The sequence below is a fragment of the Molothrus aeneus genome, chromosome 4 (genome assembly GCF_037042795.1).
Source record: "Molothrus aeneus isolate 106 chromosome 4, BPBGC_Maene_1.0, whole genome shotgun sequence".
NCBI classification, from domain to species: domain Eukaryota; kingdom Metazoa; phylum Chordata; class Aves; order Passeriformes; family Icteridae; genus Molothrus; species Molothrus aeneus.
Window position 1 is genome coordinate 51,515,635 of NC_089649.1, and position 15,534 is coordinate 51,531,168.

The 15,534-nt window shown below is 40.0% G+C and overlaps 1 protein-coding gene across 1 annotated transcript in view; it reads right to left on the reverse strand.

Moving 5' to 3' along the window:
* NWD2 (NACHT and WD repeat domain containing 2) overlaps positions 1 to 14,980 on the reverse strand; it is a 51,668-nt gene extending 36,688 nt beyond the window's left edge. Inside the window, exon 1 of the mRNA XM_066548516.1 lies at positions 14,830 to 14,980. Coding sequence (XP_066404613.1) covers positions 14,830 to 14,980 — 151 coding nt within the window. The remainder of the gene's footprint in view (positions 1 to 14,829) is intronic.
* Between the last annotated feature and the right edge of the window lie 554 nt (positions 14,981 to 15,534).

Here is a 15,534-nt window from a genome sequence, read left to right on the forward strand (position 1 = left end):
TTCATTTCTGTAGTGCCTTTCATCTCAGAGCATTTTGCAAGCAGTGAGTTTGAATCATGTTGCAGGTAAGAGAGGGGAAAAAGACTTGAGCTCCCTACTACCCTTGCCTTCCTAGAAAATGAACTACATAGACACTGATGTAATTTTTTTCCCTTGGAGTTTCTGTGAGGAGAGAGCACCAGAATAGTCATCCAAAGCTTCCCAAGATTAGGTAGACCAGGGATGGGAACAGGTTGGTCTGAGTCAATTCTCCCAGTGTCCCACCCCCAAATAATAATGTCAACCTTGAGGTTCTGGTACTGGCTCTCTGGAAGGCAGATAAGAAAATGGACAGTCTGAAGACCATTCATTAATTCAACTAAACCCCCAAAATAACTAACCATCCAAATAAATCCTGATTAGCAAACAACTGCAACATTACTGTGATGTAACACAGCTATGTGTCCTCACTCCACCTGATGGTCAGAGCACTCTCAGGAGATGGGCACTAAGTCTGTGTGACTCAACCTTCTCAGTTCTTAAAAAACATAAATACAAGACTGGACTAAGCATTTCAGCCTAAAGGAATGTCTGCTTGTCATGAAAGTCAGAAGAAATAATGAAAAATAACATTAAGATGGTAAGTAATTCTGAAATGTGTCTCTCAAGTGGGAAGAAATGACAGGATGTGATTACAAATTTGTGATCTACACCAGAACACTCAAACAAACACACTTTCAAAACAAAAGACCTAACTAGGCAGGATTCAAAATGTAGGGTGTAATTATAAGCCTAAAACTTCTAGTTGCAGCAATTCCCTCTTCCTTTTTAGCCCCAAATCAAACAATACCTGATTTAAAATGAGGCATAGTTTTCTCTGAAATGTTCCATGTTGTCAGTTCAGTAAGATGACAAATATAAAAAACACATATACATTAAGTGAACATACGCAACATGTGTTTTTTAAATAATGGTTTTAAAGTTATAATGGTTTCACAGTGTCATTTTATAAAATACCTTGCATCTTGACTGCTAATATGCTTAACCAGTGCCACCTATTGGTTTAACAACAACACCCAAACAATTAAAAAAAAAAAAGGTTGGATAGTAAAATCAGAGGGGTCCAGACTCATGTTAAAATACAGAATTTAGGGGAAACATCAGTATTAAACTGATATAACAAAAGGGAAAAAGTGGTTCCTATATCCAAATATCAAGATTTAATTTATCATTATTCTCACGATTGTCTTCCCAATCTGAAACCGATGCTGGTTTTGACAGTTCTATTTTATGTGCAGCATGCTTACATGAAACAAATTTGGAATTGGATGCAAAAGTTGGTGAAGTTAGTGGAAAGATCTGCTAATCTCAGCAGATTTTAAATAAAGTTCTACATTTGGCATGCAATGAAAGCCTAAATCTTTTGATACCTTACTGACATCCAGAGTCTGCATGAAATCTCTCAATCTATAAAGAAATCAATCAACCCGTAAATAAACAGTACATACTCCTGTGTCACTCTAGTGGTGATGACATGGATGAAAACTCTGAAGCAGAATTTTATCTCACAAAACGTGTCCTAATTAACTAACCTCACATTAGCCCTTGGGAACACAGCACCCTTATATATAGATGTTCCTAAATAAAAGAAGAAGAGTTAGGTTGACCTGGAATCCTTCCCCAGACCTGCATAGGTGCAGATTTGCAAACCTGCACATTCCCCCAGACTAGTGCTGGGTGCAGAGATGTCCTGGTGTCCCCTGCCCGTGCTTTGTGGCACACATGGGAATGCCACAAACTGCAGGAGCTTCAGCGCCACCCAGGCTGCAGGCAGCGCCTCTGCAGGGGGAGAGCTTTGTGCACTCTGCAAAATGCACAAGTGGAAGAATTCAAAAAAGTCTAATTCTTTCATGTAATAAAGCCAGTCAGGAAAAGCTCCTGAAACCATGACAATTTGCAAACCTTTACTGTGGTACAATTAAATAATGTGACGGGAGAAACCGAAGACACAGCACATTTAGAAACACCAAAATTAAGACTGAAAATTAACTCTGCAGAACACCAAAGATTATGAAAAATAAGCACTGGAAAACAACAAGGCCTGTTAGGACAAGAATTTGCTACTATGATCAAAATAAATGTGAAAGAAAAAACTCTTGTGAAATCTAAAGGAGGAGTTCTGAATGAGTTGTAGAAAAATGAATAACAGATGACAGAAATAAAGACCAGTGCAGAACAAAAGTTATGAGCAAAAATCCCACTGATTCATTGAGAGGTGTCAACTCACACTTCAAAAAATTATGGGATTTCCCAGCAGAAGAAAGGCTTACAACACTGTAAAATGTTTTTAACAAATAAGTTATGTGCACTGCAATAACTTTGCTACTTTTTTTCTCACCTCACAGACCAAAGAGAAAACCATCAGGATGTGTTACTATGGCATTTAAGGTAATGAGGCTGTGGCAGTCAATAAAGCAAAAGGATGTCAGAGACATTCTTCATCCTAACTGTAGGTTCAAGTGCTGGAAGAGAATGAAGTAGTATGTTGTAGGCTTTGAGAAAGCATAAAGCACAGCAGAGCCCTAAAAAACCACAAGAAAGCCAGTCTCATAAAAGCACACACTTATTTCACAGTACAGCCTGGTACAGGACCATCACATGTACCTCATTCTGAAGAAATTCCAATAAAAACTCCTATTTGACTTTTCATATGGCAGTACTGCAAACCAATGGAAGACCTCTGCAAGCACTGTTGGCTCCTGAGGAAAGTTGCCCTTCCTTTGTCTAAATTTTCTGCTTTAAGTGCACTAGCCATGGAGTTCCAATCCAGCTTGCATTCTTCCTTAAATTTGGTACAATACAGCCACAATTTGAGTGACTACAAAACTGGTGAGGTCTGTTGGGCCAACTGGAAAAGCACGACTGAGAAATGTGTGGGCTTCAAGTGAATGATGTGAAGGCTTTTATGCCAGAAGATGAAAAAGCCTCGAACCTGACACTTTTGGGTGTGCAGAAGCACCCACATAAGAATAAGAGCAGCTGCTTGCTATCAGTGCAGTAAGTTTGCATCAATACAGTAGGAGTTTTCTTTGCAACAGATTTTTTTTTCGTGATGCTAAATGGAGAGGATTAAATAACATCATTGAACAGTCAGAACAGCTCATGGCTGTTGTAGAAACTGCTATCAAAGATGAATAAATGAAATGACAACCCCAGCAAAGAAGAGCAGCTGCAAGAGGGCATTAAGCCCAGGACAGTGGGACTACATGAGGGAGGGATGCCAGATACTCAACTAGGGCTTGCCTGAAGAAGAGGATCTCAACTGATTTTTAAGGACCACCTCACTTCATGGCAGACAATTTCAACCTAGGTATTAACACCCACTTACAGACCCTGTGGTACAGCAGTTCTTAAACTGAGAATTCCAAGTAGGGCCTGCACTGAAACTCATTGAGCATGGCCAAATAATTTACAAAGCTGGCTCGTTTTGATGGATTATGTAATGTCTGAGAGGCAAACAGTGACTGACATGTAAAGGAAGAGTGATTTATCAGACCTTGCTCTCCTTACCCTTCCAATTCTAATGATTCATCAAAGCATTATTTTTAGTGAAGATTATATAATCCAGTCGAAAAGGCTATTTTTAATATATTCTAAAATGTACCTGTTTTTATCAGTTATTCTTCTCATGTCTTGATTTTCCTAACTATTGCTTTCTTGCTGTAGGTTTTATTACTTTATTCTGTTTGCTAACCACATGTTGATGATTGCATGTAAACATGTAACATTACATGTAACAGAAAATTTGCAGTTTAACAATCTTGAGGAGTTAGTAATTGAAAAAGGACAACACATGTTCTAGTCACTTCAAGAAGCAGATGTAGTTGAAACAAGTAAGTCTAATTTCTCACAAATACCTTATACAAGTATGATACAGAAAATAATATTTAAAGAAAACTTCCAAATGGCATACCAATTTAATTAATTGGTGACTGAACTACAGAATGTTTCCCAGATTTGCGCTTTTGAATTACTTTAGCCATCCTCCAACTCTTTACTCTTGTTTTCCTGATTATAATACCCATGAGTTATAATTACCTTTAAAGGAGGATAAAGACCTTCTATGCTGCTAAGGTCTCAGTGGCAGTGTAGAATCTGGCTGAAAGGGTGGACTTGACTTTATTTCCATTTCTTGCACTGCCAGACAGTATCAGTCTTTCTCAGTGCCTGCAAAGGTATTTGTCCCTTGGCCACAGAATAGAGAAAAAAAAATCTTTTATCTGCCACACCTACACAGTTAAAGGCAACTGAATTTATAACTGGAGATTTTGTTTGAAACTATTTTGAATTTACATAACTACTGTGAGGAGCTGACTGTGGCATTAACATTGGAACAATATACCAGCTGTGGAATTGCTTAATAGAATTATATAATATTATACCTGGCTGATTATAGAAAGTGTAAAATAGAACATTTTTAATTAAAACAGGTAGAGTGTAAAGAGATTATTTGCATTTTAATCTCCGTTTTCTAAAAAAAAGGAGGAATAAATGATGAACTGTATTTTCTACATGTCTTCTGTTCTCTTTTGAAAAGTATTCTTAACACATTAACTGACAAATCAGATCAACAAATCCCCATGTAAATAAGAGAAATCCTGTAAATGAGTCTCCCTTTCATAAATAAACCACCAAAGCAAAAGCTGTAACATGAGCCATAACATTATAGACACTTCATAAATGCTTCATTTCCAGAAAAGCTTTACCTGAAACAAGCAGACCACTGCAGGACATACATCCCTGATAAAGTTATCCTTACAGGAGTTTATTGATTGTTATTATCTATCTTTTATACAGATGCTCAGATTCAGTCCTGACATGGTAAAAGGATGAGGAGAGAGAAACTGGATCTGAGAAATTTGTGAATAATTACACACACCAGTTACTGAAAGTTATTGAAACTCATTCTAAACAAGGAAGTTTTCAATAACTTTTTTACTTTTGGTAATTGTACTGACTAATGAGATTATTTTGTGTCTGTATGTTGCTTGCAAGCATGACCACAGTGCTACTGAAGACACACCACTGCAGTATGCTGTAAAGTCTGCTTTCCTGTGGATTTTCTTAACTGGAGGCAGTTTGGAGGCAGCTCATGAAGAGTGAGACAATCTGCCAGGAATGGCACAGGTAAGTTTGCTCCTGCCTCAGACAGGAGGACAGATCTGAAAGCCTCAAGAGGTCCCTTGCAACCCCTGTAGTCTGTGATTTGCACAACAAAAAATGACTAATGAAATACTTGTCTAAGGTCCCTGGACCTCTGTTCCAGCCACACATACCTGCTTTAGGTGCCATGTCACGGAACTCAATGGCACCAACTTTGCCCAGTATAGATGGCTCAGTTCTTTATAATCCCATGTCAGAAATTACTTGCATTTCAAAGTAAATCATGATCCAAATTTTGCCAGTGTTTTGATGTACCAAATTAGGGATCATACAAACAGAAATGCTTCAATAACTTGTTTCAAGAGCACTACATAATTCTTCACCACTTTTACATGTAATACAATACATATATAGATAAAACATATATGATCCTATAATTTTCCTAGTATTTTCTAGCAACCACTCCTAAAAAGATCAACACTTACTGCCCACTGGTGTCTGAGCTATCAGAAATATTATAGAGTGAAAAATACAAATTTTCTTCAGAACTTACTACTTTTTCTTGCCAGAACAGTACAGGCTGTGAATCTAGCCACCAGGACTATTATCAAGGAAGAAAATACTTTTGATCTCCTTTTCTAGAATTTGTAGGGCCTTTATTACACAGCAGTAGGTATGGAAAAATAAAAATATTAACTCCTGAATTTCAAAAAATCACTTATAAAGTGGTCATACAAGATTTATGTTTAATTATCACAGTAAAGCAAGAACCTCTAGATGTGTCATGTTGACATAATTAGGTGTGGAAAATTCTTGATAATAAGGTAACCCTTAGATTAGAGTCCTGCATAACACTCCTTTGGATCAGACTTCATACCTTATGATCCTTAGATTGTTGAATGGTGTAATTTCCTTATTTATTTCTTATTATGACTCCATTGTAATAACTCTGTAGGAATAAGGACATTTGGATACCCAGGCCTTCACAGCTAACCTCTCTTTCTATATACACATGCACAAAATTGGTTCACTACAATGCTGGTTTTGGATAAAGGTACTCTTTTAGGGAGATCTGCTTTTAGATACCCCTTCTCCACAGATACTCCCATGTTTGTTTTTTGAGCTCTCTTCTTTGGTGAATGTGCACAGTCTTGTTCATAAAAATATTCCCAATAAAGTCAGCAGAACTAGGCATTTTACATGGCAATAATCCATCTCAAGATCTGGAAAGGTTGTCACAACTACCAAGACTATTGACTAATTACCAACACAACTAGACAAATTCATGGAAGCAAAGGGCCTCACAGGTTTTTAAGCACAAAGACATCACCTTCATCCTTTTGTCCCTCTTGTGATTTATTATTCTTTCATCATACAGCTGAAATTGCCAGTGTCAGAGAGGAGTATTGGGTTCCTCTGGTCCAACTCACTAAGCCTGATCTTACTGCATTTGCTCCTCCTTATCTTGCGTGTAACAGCTGATTTGCATAACTCTTCAAGTATGGATAACTCCTCTCATCTAAAAACATTTAACCCACATGGTTACTCATTGGTTCGCAATCATTTAAAAGTCATCTTAATCTAATATTTTAAACTTTAGTTAAACTCTGAAACTAAAGCTGTCCAGATAAGGATCTTAGTCATTAATTCTTGTTTCATCTTAATGTTTTGTAAAACATTACTAGTTAGAGACTAAATAAAAATTTCACAAATAACATTGCTATGTATCATACATATACTATAGTAACTATGTCAACTATCTATCTCTGCTTCAGTTTGGAGATTCATAAAGCCTAGATGAGACTGTGAAGCTACTCAATTGCTAGGAGGGTGAAATGGGCTCTATTAATAAATATTTTCAAGGGTTTAATCATTCCACAGAGGAGGGTTACTGTACTGAAGAATGCAGCTCTGCCACCCCAGGAAATGGTAGGAGCAGGCTGAACACGAGTATTTGACCAGCTCTGACAGTTTGAAATCTGACCTCTTTAGCTATTTGATCAGTCCCAATGATTGATACACACAACAGCATGACTCTGGATTAAGTTCAGTGTGGAAGTCCTGCCATTTTCTAGTCTTTCCAGTTTCTGGCAGGAAGAGTATTTTGAACACGGATAAATCAGGTCTCTAAAGGTGACTTTTTTCTCTATTCTGCACAAGAATGACAGTAGCTGCTCAGGCCTAAGGTCTGTGCAGCCCAGTGTCCCACAGAGGGCAGTAACAGGTGTGACAGAGGGAGCTAAAGACCAGGTCAAAGATAGATGGAGCCATTTAATTATGGTGGTGGTGAGGTGGCTTACAAAAGTTGCATTTGGCACATGTCCTCCTTACCCAGCACAGCACCATGCACATGGCACACTGCACTGATTTGGGCCTTCTTACCATTTACTCTGCTACACTGCTTGTTTTCAGCTACCTGTGATTTAGCCCTACTCCCCTTCTGACTACAGATTTTGTAAGTAAAAACTTCTCTCTGATACAAACCCCATATTAATAAGAATAGTGTCAGGCCTTATTTTAGAGGAGCACTGACACAACCATTATTAAACTGTGTTCTCTAATTCTATCTATTATTATTCTTCTTTAATTAAAATTCCAGTAAGGGGCTAAAGCAGTTTTCTTGAACAGTGCTGCCTATATTAAAACCTGCCTGATTTCTCTGTAATCCATGCACATGACTATTTATGATATTCTATTTATATCTACCACCTTCAATATATTAAAACCTTAAATTACTGTAGGTAGATACTACTAATGTATTATTACTGCAGCCTGAAAGGATGCACACAAAATACTCTTTCAGCTGCTAAATTCAAAGAAATTTCATTTGTTTTACATGACAAAACTACCACTTGGGCACTGAACTCATATCTTGAATTAGAAGTTTAGTAACTCCTTGAAGTTTTCTTATGTGACATATATTTTAAAATTGCCCAAACAAAACTTAAAGTCTAATGTAGGATTTTCTCTTGCATGTTCACAAATCTGTGGACACATGCCCACACAGTCATTGTATGCAAGTTTCTTAAGAGGAATTATTTTGCTGCATGAGCTTAGAGATAGGACGCCAAGTTATGCAGTCAAGTACCTTTTGTACTCCACTGCTCTTATGTGATTACACAAATCCCACCATAAAATACACGTGGCCTCCTTGAAGCACAGCCTTGGAAATCCTCTTCAGCTTGCTGCTCAGCAGACTGTTGCTCAGCTGAGAGGTCATCCCACTGCCCTTGAGCAGGCAGAAAAGAAGCTCCCCTCTCTTGATTGGAGAAGGCTCTGGGACACTGCCTACTTGGTGCTATCTCTCATTTAAAGGTCTCATACTATGCTGAGGGACCAATTCCCAACAAAGACCCGATTCAACACCACTGCTCTTCATCATCTAATACATTATTTGAGAAATTAATATCACATGAAATTTTCACACTTGTTTCTTTGTCCCTCACTGTACTTAGAAACTGTCAAGGGTCGAGAAACTCCCCTTCATCACTGAAGGAAAGCCACTGCCCCTAGGAATGAGGCACAGTCTAGCATGCAAATAGATCCAAAGAAATAAAGCAATATTTGCCAAGTTAGAAAGAAAAAAAAAGAAACAGTAGGTAGGTTCTGCTTTGTTTAATATTATTTTTTCAATGTTATGTAAAGCAGTCATACTGCTGTGCAAAGCCTTTACTTGTACAACAGCAGTCAACAGGATCTAGGCAGCTCTTCAGTACTGCTAGAAATACATCCTTGAGTGATACCCTTTGAACATACTCAGTTCTCACAAAAGAACTGAGCACTACCAGCAAGTTTGAATATACTCTATGACAGTGTGACTAGAGTGTCACACATCCATTTATACCATGCTATACAGTTTAGAGTATTTTACATAATTTATGTATATGTGTGCATATGTGGGTACAGACAACTGTAGATACATAAAATTACAGTTTTTTTAATATTAAAAATAATGGACATGTGGTCAAAAATTTTAAGTAGTTAATGCAAATACCTAATTCATTTGAAGCTGATAACTCCAGGTGTTTCTACCAGGAAGATGACTGATGACCAGGAGTTTCAGGTAACTTTGCTTATTTCTAAATAGCAAGAAGAAGTCACAAACCCAACAAATTACATAGCTTGCTCTTTTACTAAAATACCCCCAACCCAACACCTCTTGATTATAGTACTGTTGCCAAATGCACATCCTACCTTTTGAGTACATTAATGAAAATTTTGTGGAAAATGAAACAAAAGTTCTCAGTGTTTCCATTTGCATATTTGGTACATTTAGAGGAAATCCTTAGCCCAGTCCACAGGCTACATAAGCAGACAACTCACATGAAGAACAGGAGGACACGAAGAGCAGTTCTTTTCATACAGACTGTAGATTATTACATTTTTTCAAGTTCATCTGTGTGACAGAATAACAGCAACAAAGGCTTGAGGATCTACTTAGCAAAAAAACATCTTGTACTGCCTGGTTCTGCCTTGCAAAAAAAGTTTAAGACTACATAGAATTTGGTCATACAGTCTCAAAGAAAGTCAGAGCTTGCTTTTTTCTCAATTACCCCAACAATGGAGTTGTTTCACAGCACAAGAGGAAAGAGAAAATTATACATAGGAGCAGAAGTACAGGAAATGGCAGGTTGCTTTCCAACTTAATAAACTGTTGGTATCTCTAACCTCTGGACCTCCTGAAATAAGACATATTTCAAGTCAAGGTTTACACCAAACCTGGGTACTTTAATGATTTTTCTCCCCCAGGCTCTGAGATACTTTAAAACTACTGAACTCTCTTCCCCTCCCCCACAAGTGGTAGCTTGGTTTTTGACTCTTAAACACTACAGTGATGTGCGTCACACAAACCCATAAATAGGTACAAAATTAGGTAACCAGAACTAACACTTAGCACAAAAAAAGTCCTGGAGTTATTTGTCTCCACATCTCCGCAACACCTCCTTTGCAATTTCATACACTTGAACATCTGTGGTTTTCTTTAGCTAAGGAATAAATTCCACTAGGATTATATAAAATTGTCTTTATAAAAAGATCTTCATGTAACGTATCCAAGTAGGGACACCATATGGTATTTTGGGACTGGTCACAACGGACCATCATTAACTAAGCATTATTCTGGCTTTTGAATATCTTTCCACTTTAACGTTTCCTCAATTATATTTTCCTTAAGGAAAACAATATTTCAGGTAAAAATAATATAACAGACCGTGAACATGCTAAGAATGCCAGATTATGCATTTCTCTTATCATATCACATATGGCAATAACTTTGTAAATAAAGCAACCATAGTTCTTCATCTGTTTTATCTACCATCACATTCTAAACTACAAATTCACGTGATTTTTTTTCCTTTCACATGTACATAACATAGATAAAAACACATGTAATTCCTGCAAAGCAGCCTACAACAACAGGTCCAAATGAAAACACTGGTAAGACCTGTTTCTGCAGTCATTATTTAATTCTTCTCTAGTTAACAAAACTAACTGCTGGTGGCAATTTTGCTTTACAAGTATCATGAGAGCATAAGTAAAGTTGGCACTGAACACTTACACTTCACAACAATGGAGTGTTTTTCAAATTATTAAGATGTTCTGGATGATGCATGTCAATGGAAATGAACTAAGGTGAAAAACTGAAGAGTAAACTAAGAAAACTCAAAGTCATTCAATAGCGTAAGACAAGGAAACCTCACTCTGGCAATTCATGGGGAAGCTGGTGAAGTTCCAGCTGTACAGGTTGGTTTTATACTGTGCCTGTACAATGGAATCATTAAAGTGGTGGTAATATCAGTAGTATCTTCTCATAGAATAAGGTCTTCATTTTAGATTTCTGCATGTATACATAGGACTTCATACTTAAGATTGTCAATCACGTCAAAACTAGTAGTTGGTTTAATGGTTTTAAAAATGGGTACTGGAGACACAGAAACCATGAGGAATTAAACAGGGCTGTTAAAACAAAGCTTGTTCATGATCTCATCAAAGTTGTTTGTTTGTACAACAGAGAGTATTAATAGGCTAAAATTGGCTAAAACCTAATAACCAGCAAAATCCAGTAACAGCAATCCAGTGCTGGAACTCAAGAAGTATGCAAGGGTGCTGCTCAAAGGAGAGTGCCGTATGTAGCTGAAAGAGTGGCTGGGAAGGGGATCATCCTTGTCGTGTGAAGTGCCAGGTGCAACCCTGTTTACTCTTTGAGATCAGGCTGACTAACAGCACCTGTGTCAGGACACACTCAGGTTCTATATAAAGGTATTATCATGCTGTCTGCAGTGGAACCACCTGTGTGTAGGATTTGGCTTTATACACATCCCTTGTCAGTGCATTCATTTGTTTCTACTGATTACTAAGGCATCTTCACAACTAAAACTCCAAGAGATCAGAGTAAAAAAAATTATCCATGTCTTAACTAATTGAAACAATAACAAGCCTTTGAGTCAAACTAGCAAAGGGCTGATTTTCTCACTTTCAGAAGAACCAATAGGATTTAAAGTGTTCAGAGTTTTGACTGCTTGTTTCAATTCACTGGATTTCATTTTCAAGACAAATTCCTAACTCCATTTTAGGCACTAGTTTCCATGAGAGCTCAAAATATTCCCTGACACCACCAAGCTCAAAACAGCCAACTTTGCAACACAAATGATTTTATGTTTGAAGTAGTGACAAGAATCATTGGACTGTTCTGAACGTATATAGGGCTGATACCACAGTTCCTTGTAAAGGAGCCATATGGGAGTTTAGACCTGCTGTTTTTCACATGAATTGTATGTTCATGGCAGGCATCTACACAGGCACTACTGAGTAGCAGAGAAACTGCCATTAACTGACTGGCTGTTAATAGTGCACAGATTGCTACATGGAACAGTAAAACACTCATTACAATCAGGCAAAAATGGCTTACTTTTCTTATCACTCTGAAATAATGAAAATATCTTAAGAAAACCAAAACCAACACAAATCTTCAACTTCTCTTAGCCAAATTGCCCATTTAAATGCATATTCAAAATATTGCTGATTGCTTGGATCTACTGAAATGTGAAAACAGATTTATTTGTATTCAAATAATAGAACAACTTCCATGTTTCTAAAGATCTGGTCATTTTCAGTGATGTGAAGATGGATTAATTGATAACAACAACTTGAGCAAGACAATGCTGCTAACTAGTACAGGGAAATACAGTTTCATTTATCTACAAGATTTCCTCTAGAAAACAAAACTGCAAAATGAAGCAATCTTGCTCCTACTACCCATGCTCACTGCTTCCAGTTGTTCTTTTCAGGGACTTCTAGTTAAGAAATTTTTCAAATAACCACTTTCCTAGTTGCATAATAAAAACATAATGTATTTCAGTCATACTGAAGTATATTTATAAAGAACAGACCAAACACTGATTACCAGAGTTCTCCCCTACACACTTATTAAATATAATTCAAGAAAATTTCTTTCAGGCTTGTACACTTTCAGTGGTAGATAAATTATTCTTGTGGCTGCTAGCAGGATTAATCCACACTCTTCTCTGACACCGCAGTTCAAGTCTACCTCTGAGTCTGAGAGCTCACTGCCCTTTTCAGGAATGCTCTGCATCAAGAAGAATGGGTATAAACTGTAGTGATAGGCTGAAAATTAACAAGAGAGGCCCTAGTCAGGCAAGTATAAATTGTAGCTGAATGTGTTAAAAGGTTTACTGAGTAGGAATACTTCAACCTTTTCCTCCAGAATTTTTGCACAGTGAACTTTTTCAAATGTTTTACCAACAACAGTTCTATTTCAAAGTACTTTACTAGATGATGTCTAAATCCCATTATAGGCTAATTTCTTGTTTATTCATGTTTCCTTTTTCAAAAGTCACATTTAGTCAGTGATACTTCAACAGCAGTGCTATCATGAATAACTAGTAACGGTTGTTTCTTGTCATTGAGAGTTCTTAAGTGTTCATAAACAAAACCTGTAGCCACTCTGAAATTTTTAAATTTTAAATTTTTAAATTATTCTTAAAAGCAGGAGCAATGCCACAGATAAAATATTTGGCATAAGGAGTGTTATTCATTGTGACCATGTGAGACTACAAGAAAGATAATGTAAACAATCCTAAAATGTTCAAATTGTTTTCTTTCAGTGTTGGGATTTTTTTTAAAGCTGATATTTTCAAATTACAATTCCAGGGCAAAATCCTGGAAATGGATATATATGGCTTTAAATCTCAACTTTCAGAATGAGTTTTGTGGGTTTTCTATTTTAGCAAATAACTAGCTCACATACCAAGCTACCCTAAATGCCATTCACATCAAATGCAGAGGCATCAGCAGCTTCCCAGTTAAGGCAACACTGGCAGAAATCCATTTCTAATGATCCACAGTAATTTTCTTTCAGAGTTTCAGTTTTTCTAAAAATCCACAGTAATTTTCTTTCAGAGCCAAATAGATTTTTTTCAATTATCGCTATTTTTATATCTCTTTGCTGGGATTGCAGCAATAAACTGCAAACATTTTCATGCCCTCCTTAAAGAAGGTCATCTTTTTAAACAAACAGAGATGTTGAATATGAGACCAGAGAGTTTCCTTGTGTTGAAAGCAAGTAAGAAGTGCTGGAGGTGTGGGAGTTCTTCAAAGCAGCACTATGCCCAGTTTTTTTGCTTGTGAGCACTATTTCTCATACTCCTGTAAGTATTTGTGCCAAGACAATTTTAACTTCAAAGTTCAAACTATTTTGTCATTTCAGGCATGATTTTCAGATCTCTGATGTTTGCATAAAAGGTGACAGTATTGTTGAATTAGAAGTGTTGGGAGGAAGGTGGTGGGTGGTGGTGTGAAAGATAATTGTGAATACAGTGGGCTCATTTTTTTACAGACAAGTAACGTCACAAGTGTGAATGCTTAATTTATTATTTCCGTGCTTCAAGTGGGAATATGCTTCAGCAACTCCTATCTTACAAGTGGGAATGACACATCCTGAATGCATGCAAATTCCTCGAATCAAAGGGTAATTTTAAAAATAGGCTTTAAACAGCAGGATGCCTAATTAATTCAGATACTGGGTATACGACCCTGACTTTATTAAGCTAAAACTGCAGGTTTCAAGGTATACTTCCTTGGAAGCAGAGTATAGCCGCGATCAAAGGATCACCTTAGCTGTAGCCTCAGCCAGTTAAGATCTGCTTTCATTGTGCTGTGAAATCTACCGGAAACTCTTATTAACCAGACCCCCCAGGAGAGCTCTTCAAAACATCCCCCCTGAAAAGCCTCCCCTTCGCTAGAAGGCAGCCCGTTTCCGTGTCTCCAGATCCCCGTGTGCCCTGCAGCTCCGACAGCGCAAAAATGAGAGGATGCCCCGCGCCCCGGTGCCTTTCAGGCGTGTTATTTATAGACATCAAACTTAAGGAGCGACCTACACCGGTGCCTCCGAACCCCGCTCCGAGCTCGTACACCCACACCCGGCAAAGCCCGCCCCACAACCCCGCTGCCGCCTCGCACCGCTCCCCGCACCGCCCGCCCCCGGCCCGGCGCCCTCACCGCGCCCGGGGGCCGCACGGAGAGGGGCAGGAGCCGGTCCCGGCCACGCCGCGGTCCCGGAGCGGGGGTGCCCGGGAGCAGCGGCCCCTCGGAGCGGGGGTGCCCGGGGAGCGGCGCGGGCGCTGCGGGCGGCAGGGGGAGCTGCGGGGCGGGCGCGGCAGCCGCGGTTACCTTCGGGGTTGGCGCTGATGAAGACGCGGACGCTCCTGCCGCTCGGCACCAGGTGGGACGGCAGCGCGGAGAGGTTGCCGGAGAACGCCGCCCGCCGCAGCGCCGCGTCCCGCGGGCAGGGCAGCCTGCCGCCCGCCCCGGCCGGCCACATCCCGCAGGGCGAGCCGCCGGCTCAGAGCAGCCCCCGGAGCGCCGCGGCGGCGCCAGCAGCTCTTGCCGCCGGCTGAAGGGCAGCGGCCATGCGGACCCTCGGGCTGCCCGGGGCCGCCGCCTGCCTCCGCGGCAGCGGTGCGGCTGGGGCTGGGGCTGCGGCCGCCGCCCGGCGCCGGAGCGCGGCGGGAGCGAGGAGACGAAGCGCCGGCCGCCCCCGCGCCGCTCCCTTGCGGCGGCCGGCGGCGAGGAGGGCGCGGGCAGAAAAGTTTGCGGCGGAGCGGTGCCGAGCGCGGCGGCGGCAGCCGGACCCCCAGCGCCGCCCGGCCGGGCGCGGCCAGCACGGAGAGCGGCGGGCGGCTGCGCGCCCGGAGCGCGGTCTGGCCGGCGAGTCGCTCTCGTTCCCCCTCCGCCAGCGAGGGTTTGCGGTGTCCAAAGCGGGGACGCCTCCGGTGAGGCTGACGGCGCCTTCGCTCCTCCGAGTGTGTCACAGCCCCGGGATCGGATTTTTATAGGAAAACTGCTGCCGGCTCATCCTTTGGACTCGGAAGAGTT